The sequence below is a fragment of the Ictalurus furcatus genome, chromosome 12 (assembly GCF_023375685.1).
Source record: "Ictalurus furcatus strain D&B chromosome 12, Billie_1.0, whole genome shotgun sequence".
In the NCBI taxonomy this organism is placed as follows: Eukaryota; Metazoa; Chordata; class Actinopteri; order Siluriformes; family Ictaluridae; genus Ictalurus; species Ictalurus furcatus.
In genome coordinates, this window is record NC_071266.1 from 26,143,128 (window position 1) to 26,155,958 (window position 12,831).

Genomic DNA, 12,831 nt, shown 5'->3' on the forward strand with positions numbered 1-12,831 from the left:
ATGTAAAACTGGACTACTGCAACACACTACTCCAGGGTCTCCCAGCCAGTTCCATCAAACCCTTTCAGATGATTCAGAATGCAGCAACACGACTCATCTTCAACCAGCCCAAAAGAACCCATGTCACACCCCTCTTCATCTCCCTCCACAGTACCTACCTTCAACGTTCTCCTTGTGGTTTACACTCCCTGTAGTATCACTAACGACCAAGTAACTATAATATAAATCAAAAGAGCTGCTAATGAATATGTAGCACAGACATTAACTGTGGCTTTAACTATGAGAATTTTAGGATGTTACCTGTGTTCAGACGAGGGGTTTCCATTTTTAAAGATTCTGACTGACTTGTTAATTTGCTCTAATAATGAACAGTGGAATGTAAGTCTTTATTGGTTGTTTTAACTATGTTGTTAGCCGTTACTACCACTCTTATTGTCACATCAAGATACATTTAGCATAAAGCGATAAATATCAGAATGCTGCTAATGACCCTGGACTGGATAAAAGAATGTGTAACACGGCCTTTCTCTCTGCAGTGACGTTAACTATGAGAATTAAGGGATGTTACCTGTTGTCAGGTGAGGAGTCTCTATTTCTAAAGTTCCGAGGAGGATCCATAGACACATCACTCTTCATGGAGACACAGCTGGGTTCTGGTGAGTCTGATCTCTTTCTCTGTAGTTTACTGTACAACATTATAGAAAGTTCTTTATATACACTATTTACAGATATTGACTGACTTGTTAATTTGCTCTAATAATGAACAGTGGAATGTACAGTCTTTATTGGTTGTGTTAATTATTTTGTCATTACTATTACTTTTATTGTCACATCAAGATACATTTACTTCATATATTACGTATATGACACTGTGAAACACTGAACTGCACATTTATTGATATTTATTACTCTAAAATATTTAGTGAAAGTACTGTAGCAGCATTAGAGTCTAATTAAAGTATAGAATACACCGATAAATATCAGACTGCTGCTAATGACCCTGGACTGGATAAAAGAATGTGTAACACGGCCTTTCTCTCTGCATTGACTTTAACTATGAGAATTATGGGATGTTACCTGAGTACAGATGAGGAGTCTTTATTTTTAAAGTTCCGAGGAGGATCCATAGACGCATCACTCTTCATGGAGACACAGCTGGGTTCTGGGGAGTCTGATCTCTTTCTCTTGAGTTTACTGTACAACATTACAGAGCGGACATGAGACAGAATTTACTTAATTAATGCTTACTTTATAGTCCACAGCCTTGTTTCATTTGGCCTGCGTGAACTTGGATAAAATAACACTGAAACGGCTCGTAGTGCACTACTGCTCAACATTTTCAAACTGTCCAGAATTCACAGCAGATATCCAAAGTGTAGCCGTCTGAAGGTCGTTACCATAAACCTTTGTATGAGTGCACTGGAGTTTCTATCACGGTTTGGCTTGACCACAGTCTGAAATGAGGGTTAAATAAACACCTGTGTGCTGCACTTGATGTAAGTCTCACTCACGTCTAAAACGATTCAGAAGCACGTGGTGTTTTATGCTGGCAGTGGCGTAACCACAAATTAATAGTTTGTGATGAGGAAATATACAAAATATAATCAGGACTGTTTTCCTCATCTGTACAGTTAAATGGTTTAGTGATGCGCTCGTGTATTTCAGGTGGATGTCAGACAGCAGAAGGAGCGCTGATGACACTAGTTTGTTATTTTAATCATTTAAGGCACAATCTGCAATCTTTCTACATTAATAACGGTGCCATGAAACAGCTTTATGACAGCTCCACTGAAAAAGATAAAGATTACATGTTAATTACAGAGAAAAATGACACCTTATATTATAAATCCTGATCTACTTTTCTTCTGCAGTAAACTCCAGCAGCTACTTCACCGGCTCTCACCTCCATATCTCTGTGCTTATAGTGTAGATATCTGACTAGTGACTTTCTAACAGAAACAGGAACAATGTATCATCACAATAGACTAATCCTGTTTCTCATCACAGCAGCTGATATCAAATAAAATGGGATTAAACAAAGGAATGACTTCATAAAAATGTTTTACATTATAGTCAGTATAATAAATATTATTATAATTATTATACTGATTTTATTATTATTATAAATGTTATTATACACTTTAATAGTCCTTCTTTTTCCTATAGAAACATCCTACTCGAATGTCAGAGACTACAGATTATTGGTGTTATTTGATAGAATATGATAAATGTGAGGAAAAATGTATAAACTTTGATTATGGCCCTTCAGGGTCTCACAAAAAATGCTGAAGTGTCTCAGGCAGAGTTTGAGTTTAACGCCCCTATTGTACTGATATTGCAGTGGTTTGATTTGTGTAAACACCGTCTCGTGAGTATCGTCTTCTGAAGCCTGTATAGGGATACGTCTCGTACCGTGGCTTTAGTGTATTGTCTCATGTCTCTTTACTGTTCGACTGTACGGTTCATTTTCATAAGGACATCATTTTACTTACAATCAACAGAATCTAGCAGTTTTTTCAAGTAATGACTGATAACTTCTCATGCTCAGTATAAATATTTGTTTTTATTTTCATATAAACTCATTATATATTTCAGATATGAATATTTAATGACTAAAATACCAGGACATTCTAAGGCATGGTTTACGCTCCCTCACGCAATCTGTGATTGGTTAACGACCGACGCTTAGTAGTGCCTACTCAGCATGGCAGGAGGTCTCTCTCCAGACCCTTCAAACTGACCGTCCCTCAGTGGTGGAATGAACTTCCAATCTCAATCCGGACAGCAGAATCCGTCACTATCTTCATAAAACAGATAAAGACCCACCTCTTCCGTGAGCACTTCAATAAACATTAACCTGCCCCCCCCCCCTTTATTTATTTATTTACATTTTTTTTCATTTACACTTCTTTAAAAAAATGTATACCGGCTCTTACACCTCTACTCTGTGCACTTTCACTAGAACTCCATTAGAAATCTTGTACAGTAGCACTACTTGTACTGTTCTCTGCTTGATACATCGCTTTGTGTGTATTTCCTCATTTGTAAGTCACTTTGGATAAAATCATCGGCTAAATTAATGAATGTAAATGTTTATCACATTATTTTAATAATTGTTATTTCCTATTAGAACACCTCAATGTTTAATAATTATAACTATTATTATTATTTTTATTAGTAGTAGTTTTAGTGTCATTACATATTTCCTACAGTTTCTTTTGCTTATATTATCATTTCTTGCTTTGGCATTTAAGACATTACCTGTAAGACATTTTGACCTTCATAAATGTTTACAATATTTCATCTAAAGCATTCACTGAAAGTTCTGTAGTATCACTAAAGACCAAGAAACTATAATACAAATCAAAATAGCTGCTAATGATTGTGTAGCACAGACATTACTGTGACTTTAACTATGAGAATTATGGGATGTTACCTGTGTACAGACGAGGGGTTTCCATTTTTAAAGTTCCGAGGAGGATCCATAGACGCATCGCTCTTCATGGAGACACAGCTGGGTTCTGGTGAGTCTGATCTCTTTCTCTGTAGTTTACTGTACAACATTATAGAGAAGGAATGAGACACAATTTACTTAATTAATACTAACTTTATAGTCCACAGCCTTGTTTCATTTGGCCTGCGTGAACTTGGATAAAATAACACTGAAACGGCTCGTAGTGCACTACTGCTCAACATTTTCAAACTGTCCAGAATTCACAGCAGATATCCAAAGTGTAGCCGTCTGAAGGTAGTTACCATAAACCTTTGTATGAGTGCACTGGAGTTTCTATCACTGTTTGGCTTGACCACAGTCTGAAATGAGGGTTAAATAAACGCCTGTGTGCTGCACCTGATGTCTAAAACGTCTAAAACGATTCAGAAGCACGTGGTGTTTTGTGCTGGCAGTGGCGTAACCACAAATTAATAGTTTGTGATGAGGAAATATACAAAATATAATACACAGAGTACCAAAATAACGCCCTGTCTGTGTTTAGTGTATTGTCTCATGTCTCTTTACTGTTCCACTGTATGGTTCATTTTCATAAGGACATCATTTTATTACAATCAACAGAATCTAGCAGTTTTTTCAAGTGATGACTGATAAGTTCTCATGCTTAGTATAAATATTTGTTATTATTTTCATATAAACTCATTATATATTTCAGATATGAATATTTAATGACTAAAATACTAGGACATGGAAGCTTACCGTGTTTTTGTGGGCGGGGTCACATTATCTGTGTCCAGGTCAGGGGTCTCCATGTTTGAATATTAGTGTAAACACAGACAGCTCATGGACACACAGCTGAGTCCTGAAGATGCTGATCTCTTCTGCTGGAATTACTGACACTCCTAGAAAACACAAAACAAACACACAGTTACAATTGTGGGGAAAATCTTTCACATCTCTCAACTAAAGAAAATGTTGCTCCTTTGATAAAACAAAGTTGTGTGTGTGTGTGTGTGTGTTTGTGTGTGTGCTCGGAGGTGAGGTGAACAGTTCAATAATCAGGGGAGGGAGACCTCTGCTGGAAGGGAGGAGACACAGTTTGAAGTGTAAGTGTGACACTTTAAATAAAAAGTCAGAACCAGTGAATTGATTTGAAATGATTTGTAGTTAATAGAAGTGCTACTTTAAGTCTAATACACTTTCTCTTTAACAGCATTACATGGGTTTTAGTTTAAATAAATGTACTGTAAATTCTGAGGCAGAAGTCAGTAAGTCTGAAATCAGTTGTACTAAACAGAGATGATTTCTGTGAGTCTAAAGTAAGGGTGTTCCATATGACTGTTTTAGAGCGTGAACGATCCATGATCTGTATTTACAGAGGGATCACACGTACCATCATACTAAATATATTTTGTTCGCTGTGCTGAAAATGCTTAGACGCGTCATCTTGTTTTATGAACCAGACTTTATCCACTAGTTCTCATGTTCTCACTGACACACACACGGACAAACCAATAATAACCAGTGTTTCACAGTAATCACATAGAGCAGGGGTGCCCACACATTTTTGACTTGCGAGCTACTTTTAACAGGACCAGTCAAAGAGATCTACCTACACAAAAAATGCGAAACATATTTATTTATATATATACACTGAGTATACTTCAAATATATATATACACACACACACAATGTTCATGTACCTTGGATAACTGCATGAGCCCTTATGGCACACTACAATTCAGTACATTTTTGGTCATTACCTTACACTGAATAGAATCAGCCAGGGTTGCACTGTCCGGACAGTAGCTGCTGGTAGCCAGCCTCAAGCAGGCCTCCAAATGATGATCAGTCATTGTGGAACGGTATTTGGACTTAATAATCTTCATGTGGGAAAAGGCTGACTCACATAAATAAGTAGAGCCAAATAATGCAGTCAAGGAGGTTGTACATTTCCTCCTGTTTGGGTACTTTTCCCCTGTGAGGAAGTTCCAAAACTGTCCATGAGCCCTGGACTTCAGCTGAATGATACTCTGTAGTTTCAAAATCTCATCCTCCACTTCAGACGAGTTCAGGTGAAACAGCGGTGCAATTTTCGATGCGAGTGAATCAACCTCAACATTGTCCCTAAACGGGTAGCACATGAATGTAGCGACTGGCTCCAGTAAAGCTAAGTCTTGAAAGCATCTGTCAAACTCTGACCGACAGCTGTCAATCTGCTCCGTGTAGCGTGCAATGTTCAATTGCGCACAAGCCTTCCGCTGCGTCTCCAGCTCTGACGCGAGATTTTGGAAGTTCCCAAAATCATGGCGCTGCAGCTTTGAGGACAGAAGTTGCATTTTCCGTTTAAAGGCATTAACTGAGCATTAACTTAGCTGATTGAGCTTGTTGGTGTATTATGCAGTGGTAGTTAAGGAAGTCAGGGAAAGCATCGTCTTCCCTGCACTTGGCAATGAATCCATTTGCGCTGCTCAACCATTGACTGATATCAATTTGCACACTGGGAGCTGCGTTTTGTCAATTAAGTCTTTTAAAAGACTGAAAAATGTCCTCTCCCTACGATTTCGCTTTGCGATCGACCGGTCGAGCACGATCGACGTATTGGGCACCCCTGACCTAGAGTGTCGAATATTTTTACACATCCCATAATAACGTTTGTGCCGTTGCTTTGGAAACGCATCTCTCACACCACGTCAGTCATTCATAGTTCATAGACAAATCTTATTTACAAGATAGCAATATGACATATCTACATCTTTCAGTAAAATGAGTATTTCATCCTCTTGAAGTAATGTTGGAATCAGTGGCTTCAAGTCACAACAGTAACGTCACAACCCTCTGTTACTAAACCAGTGATTTATTATCATCTATTATCACAATTCATTCTGAAGAGTCTTACTACATGAATGATTATCAATATGATGATAGCTGGATGGATCGCTATTAGGGATGAAACGGTTACCGGTTTCATGATAAAATTCCCGGTTAGTATTACCGTGTCACATTTAATTATCATTAAAACTATATGGCCAAAAAATCATCATATTAACTAACTAATTAATCATTTTATTACAGTTACTTCTATTCAATTTAATTACATTTTATTTGTACAGCGCTTTTTACAATAGACATTGTCTCAAAGCAGCTTTACAGAAATATCAACACGGTATACAGATATTAAAGGTGCGAATTTATCCCAACTGAGCGAGCCACTGAGTGGCTTGAGAGGAACCAGACTCAGAAGGGAACCCATCCTCATCTGGGTAACAACAACGTCTACAGGATAGTACTGAGCTACAGGAACACTATCCTGCGGAGCCCCTAAGGGGACATGGTGCTGAAAAATCATATGAGATTGGAGGAAAATTTATATTTTGATGCTTTTCCGTTCCCCCGAGAAACTTTGTCTTCTTTCAAAAAATTATGAAAAAATTTTCTCCAGTAAAATGAATTGATCTTTATTGTGAGCTTATAGTAGGTCCCTATGAACTGATCTGAGAGGGTTTGATCACCTCTTTTACATCAGTCTTAACACAAAATAAAATATTAACATTTTGGTGTCGGACTTCCTCTGTGAAATGAACTGTTATCAATCTACATGTTTAAAAAAATATTTACGGTTCGATTTATAACAACAACAACAACAACAACAATAATAATAATACAGTTTCTTAAAAGATGTTTTAGTAAATATATATTTATTTGGCTTACTACTTTATAGTGTCTCTATAAACTTGATTGATTTAGCCATTATTTAAATGTAAAGGGTTATAAAAACGTTCTTCCTGTACACTCATAAATACTGTCAGTTGTTGTGTTTGTTGTGTTCCTTATTTATTTAAAATGATGGTTTAGTATGAAAGTGAAGGAGCTTTTTCTGCTGCTGTTTATGTGCATCTAGATGAAGCGAGATTTCAGGAAGAGCTGCTGCTTAACCGCAGTGTGAAAACCTTCAACTAACCACTGACTTTATTTCTTTATACTCGAGTCCAAGCTGAAAATAAACCTCTCTGAACCGCTCCATTGTGAAGGTGTTCTGTCTGAACCACGGCCCTGCTGCAGAGAGAAATTAAACCGGAAGTACTGTTTGTACAAACACAACGACGGGGGATTATTATACATCATCATGGCCTTTTCTGGACTTCCGTAGAAGACAGATCTTAAAACATATGATGTTTGTTCCACACTAATAAATCTAAATCCCCCAAACACTGAATGTTCATCGAAGAGAGAAACTTATATATAAAATACATAACACACAGCTGATAAACAGCAGCTTTACAGGGAAGATGGCTTCAGTTCCGGGGAAGTGACGCAGTTTTCTTACTGCTGTCTTTACACGAGTGAAATAAAATATAAAGTCGTTTCTGTTAAAGAAATAACTTACTTTTATTCAGCAGTCCATGTTGTGTGACATTAATATCACCGTTTCTGCCTGGTGTTGAGGTTTTTCTGCTTTTCCAACAGAGACAAAATGGAGTCGAGTCTGAGAGAGAAACTTCTTCTTCTTCTTCCTGCTTTTTGTGGTCGGCAGAAACTCTTCCACTTTCCGGTAAACTGACGTCACTACCTGTGACGTTTGGCTCCGCCCCCTACCGGCTGAAGCCTGCAGAACGGGGCGGTATGTTAATAACCGGTAAAGAATAATAAGCGTGAATCAAATATTTAAAAACACATGAAAAATGATATTGCACAAAACTGAAACATGAATTCAAAGTTTTCTGAATCGCACACAAAATCGTTTTCCTTGGTTATATTACTGTGTGTTTGTGATCTCTGACAATTTCTGCTCATGTTTTCTTTTTTTGAACGCTTGCGCTGTTTTTCCCTTCGTGATTATTATTATTACTATTATTATTATTAATATTATTATTTTTATTATTATTATTATTATATAATCACTTCCGCATTCTCCGCTTCTTTCGTGGGTTAAATTGAGCAGTTGTTTCCATTCATTGATGTTCACTTGTTGTGCATGCTTATGTGAATGTCTTAAAATGAATCACATCCTAATGTTCTCATGTTAACCCTATGTAATATGTAACATATAACAACATATGTAACAGATATAACAAGATACGCCGGTGTCCAATGTCTATTGTGCACCAGAACACAACGCAGTGTAGCTAGGCAGGATGGACCAGTTACACATAGAAGCGAAAAAAGAGAAAAATATTAATGCATACATACTGTAAATGCATTCTGTGTTATGGGGCAATCCCCTTTTCCTCCAAAAGTGAAGAGGAAAACTGATTAATGCCGTCTCTCCATCACTCCCAGAAACAAGTGCTACTGTAAATGTAGTCAGCGTAGTAAACAAGGCACATTGTGTTACTATTTACAGAAAATTGCTGCAAATATAGTCACTGCTTTCGGTTAAAACTGATTCACTGTGAGTGATGTGCCGTTCAGAAAACGAACCGACTCTTTGAGTCAGATCACTTAGATTCATTTTAAATTGGAAATAAATAAATGAATGAATGAATAGAGTTGAAGAAATGAACTCATTTCACTTTGCTGTAAAAGAGACTCTTTAGTTTATTTCTGCATGCAGCTGGAGAGATCACATGTTGGAAACACATACTGTACATACTGTTGCATGGCACAAGCACTTACTGTACAGGACACACACACACACACATGGGCAGTCTCGAATTTAAATCACAGCTCTTTTTTACATTCACTAATTCAGTCTCAGTGATCAGGACAAATAATAACATTTTATGGCTTGTGTTTTAAACTCATACGCACTGTATACAGTCAGAATGCAGTGACACACACACACATACACACACACACACACACACACACACACACACACGGTTGCTCTGTATGTGAGTGTGAAGGCCCACAATATTACTATTAGGTTATTACAGTTTGATTGTATGTAATAACATTAGTAATAACATTAGTAATAATAAACCAGGACTGCAATCCGAAGAGAAATAAAACACTAAAGCAATAAAACACACACAGCAATTAAACACACCTCGTGACTGTTGGTGTGATACCGCCACCTACTGGACTGGATCACGAGTAAGCCTACGCGTGTCGGATTTCTACCAGTCTTTTCTTCTCTTCACATTTTCTGCTGCTGTTTATAATTATGTTTCAACTAACCACTGACTTTATTTCTTTATACTCGACTTTACTTCTTTATACTCGACTTTACTTGACTTTATTTCTTTATACTCGACTTTACTTGACTTTATTTCTTTATACTCGACTTTACTTGATTTTATTTCTTTATACTCTTACATATCTCAGTGTATTTTATTTCTTTATACTCGACTTTACTTGATTTTATTTCTTTATACTCTTACATATCTCAGTGTATTTTATTTCTTTCACTTACCCGCAGTGTGAAAACCTTCAACTAACCACGAACTTTGTAAACTACGTTTCCATGGACAGCAGTAATCTAATTATTGCCCTTATTCTGAGTAAGACAATATTGTGATTAAGGTGTTTACACGAGTCGCTTTTAGAATACTCCTGTCCTGTTCCCGTTTCTGTCTGAACCACCGCCCTGCTGCAGGGAAGATGGCTTCAGTTCCGGGGAAGTCACGCAGTTTTCTTACTGCTCTTTTTACACCAGTAAAATAAAATATAAAGTCGTTTCTGTTAAAGAAATAACTTACTTTTATTCAGCAGTCCATGTTGTGTGACATTAATATCACCGTTTCTGCCTGGTGTTGCGGTTTTTCTGCTTTTCCAACAGAGACAAAATGCAGTCGAGGCTGAGAGAGAAACTCTTTCACTTTCCGATAAACTGATGCACTACTATTGGCTAGAGGAGGAGCTGTAGTGGACCAATGGTGACGCTAAAGCCCGCCCCCTCATTTACATGAAACTGCGGCTTTTGGGAAAACAAGCGGAGAATGCGGAAGTGATTATATAATAATAATAATAATAATAATAATAATAATAATAATAAGCGCGAAGTGAAAAACAGCGACACTCCCTAGACTAGAATTCTATAGGAATAAACTAGAATTCTATAGGAATCGGAGAATACGGAAGTGATTATATAATATAATAATAAGAAGAAGGAGAGGAATATATAATACGGGGTACACTATTTTTTATAGGCACCATCGTTTTATTGATCATTTTCACTCATTAATTTCAGAATAATCACTTTCCAGGAATTGCACAGAAGTGGCCTGCTTTGTCATCTTTCTCTCCCTGTAGGAGGTGGAATGAGTTTCTATGAAGACCGCCCATTCAAGTTATCTTCTCTCTCCCTGGATATATTATATAATAAAATGTTGTATAATAAAATGCCATTGTTTGCCTTGTTTATTTTACACTATTGACCAAACTTCTTTCGTGGGTTAAACTGAGCAGTTGCTTGCGTTCATTGATGTTCACTTGTTGTGCATGCTTATGTGAATGTCTTAAAATAAATCACATCCTAATGTTATCTTCTGTTAACCACAGAAGCAAAAGAAATATTAATGCATACATACTATAAATGTATTCCATGTTATGGGGGCAATCCCCTTTTCCTCCAAAAGTGAAGAGGAAAACTGATTAATGCCATCTCTCCATCACTCCCAGAAACAAGTGCTACTGTAAATGTAGTCAGCGTAGTAAACAAGGCACACTGTGTTACTATTTACAGAAAATTGCTGCAAATATAGTCGCTGCTTTCGGTTAAAACTGATTCACTGTGAGTGATGTGCCGTTCAAAAAACAAACCGACTCTGAGTCGGATCATTTAGATTCATTTTAAATAGAAAAAAAAAAATTGTGTTCAATAAAATGAACTCATTTCACTTTGCTGTAAGAGAGACTCTTTAGTTTATTTCTGCATGCAGCTGGAGAGATCACATGTTGGAACCACATACTGTACATACTGTTGCATGGCACAAGCACTTACTGTACAGGACACACACACACACACACACACACACACACACACACGGGCAGTCTCGAATTTAAATCACAGCTCTTTTTTACATTCACTAATTCAGTCTCAGTGATCAGGACAAATAATAACATTTTATGGCTTGTGTTTTAAACTCATACGCACTGTATACAGTCAGAATGCAGCGACGCACACACACACACACACACACGCACACACACACACACACACACGGTTGCTCTGTATGTGAGTGTGAAGGCCCATAATATTACTATTAGGTTATTACAGTTTGACTGTATGTAATAACGTTAGTAATAACATTAGTAATAACAAACCAGGACTGCAATCCGAAGAGAAATAAAACACTAAAGCAATAAAACACACACAGCAATTAAACACACCTGTATTGCACGATGACATCAATAAATAAAAAGACAATCGTCCGGTAAACATGACATATACAATTAAACATGTGGTTTAAAGCTGCGGTAAGGAACTTTTCTTGGTTAAAAACGAACATAAATCAAATCAATTGTTGAACATGTACATAAAAAAATCAGTGTTCAAAACTTCATTCGTGACGTCCTTCGCCTTCGCGTGGTTTCGTCACGCGCGTTAACAGAAAGAAGACGAGCAGGATACTATATCACGTGTGTGGGGGCTGAGGAAGGTGGAGTGTTTGTAGCTTTTCCTTACAACAGTTGCTTAGAATTGAAACCGGTCATCTAGACGGCTGCTTTAATCTGGATCGTTCTAAACACAATCATCAGTCACATCTGGGGAATCAGCTGCTGTCAAAACCAAGGAACCTCGAACTAGAGAGAATGCAGTGAAAAGGGAACGCGACAGAGCCCATGCTGAAACCAGAATAAATATCAGCATGGCTTTTGAGACGTGGTGAAAGCTCCGAGATCTGAAGGGACTGAAGACTGACACAGACATGGCTTTTATTAGCTGAACATTTAAGACATTTCAGTGGCTCAGTATGTAACCAGCTAACATTAGCGCACGTGTTCGCTTGATTCAGCTAGGTATCGCGTTTCCCGTTTCAAACAGAGATGGCGATAGAGAGGCAAAAGTTCAGTACTGCAGCTTTAAGTTCAACAGAATTCAGCAGAATGTAAAAAATCACCTCAGCGCTTTGACTCACTCGTGTCTGAGGCAGAGTTCACGCTAGCAAGCGACAGGTTCCTGGTGAGTTTGCGTCTTGTGGGCAGGTCACGACTGTTAATAATCTCACTCGTCGCTTGTTATCGCGCCGTAAAAAAAGAAAGGCATATTTTTACATTTTTTGGGTTTTGCTAGATACCAGAATGTCCAGCGCACAAGGGCGTGTGTTTACTGTACACGTAGAGAACTACACACTCGGTGTTGTGTAACACACACACACACACACACACACACACGTATACAGATAAAGAGAGACCGAGAGTGCAGTAGCGGCGATTTCCTTTTCACAGAAGATCTGGAGTCCACGTGTGCAGTGTGGAATCTCAGTGGTAGCGTT

General features: G+C 37.7%; 1 protein-coding gene across 1 annotated transcript in view; it reads right to left on the minus strand.

Annotated features, from left to right (window-relative positions):
* Nucleotides 1-10,284, minus strand: part of LOC128615528 (NACHT, LRR and PYD domains-containing protein 12-like) — a 298,796-nt gene extending 288,512 nt beyond the window's left edge. Inside the window, exons 1-7 of the mRNA XM_053637702.1 lie at nt 9,624-10,284; nt 8,642-9,573; nt 7,839-8,057; nt 4,211-4,353; nt 3,437-3,553; nt 1,078-1,194; nt 569-685 (exon numbers count right to left, since the gene is read on the minus strand). Coding sequence (XP_053493677.1) covers nt 569-685; nt 1,078-1,194; nt 3,437-3,553; nt 4,211-4,263 — 404 coding nt within the window. The 5' untranslated portion in view covers nt 4,264-4,353; nt 7,839-8,057; nt 8,642-9,573; nt 9,624-10,284. The remainder of the gene's footprint in view (nt 1-568; nt 686-1,077; nt 1,195-3,436; nt 3,554-4,210; nt 4,354-7,838; nt 8,058-8,641; nt 9,574-9,623) is intronic.
* Nucleotides 10,285-12,831: the final 2,547 nt, after the last annotated feature.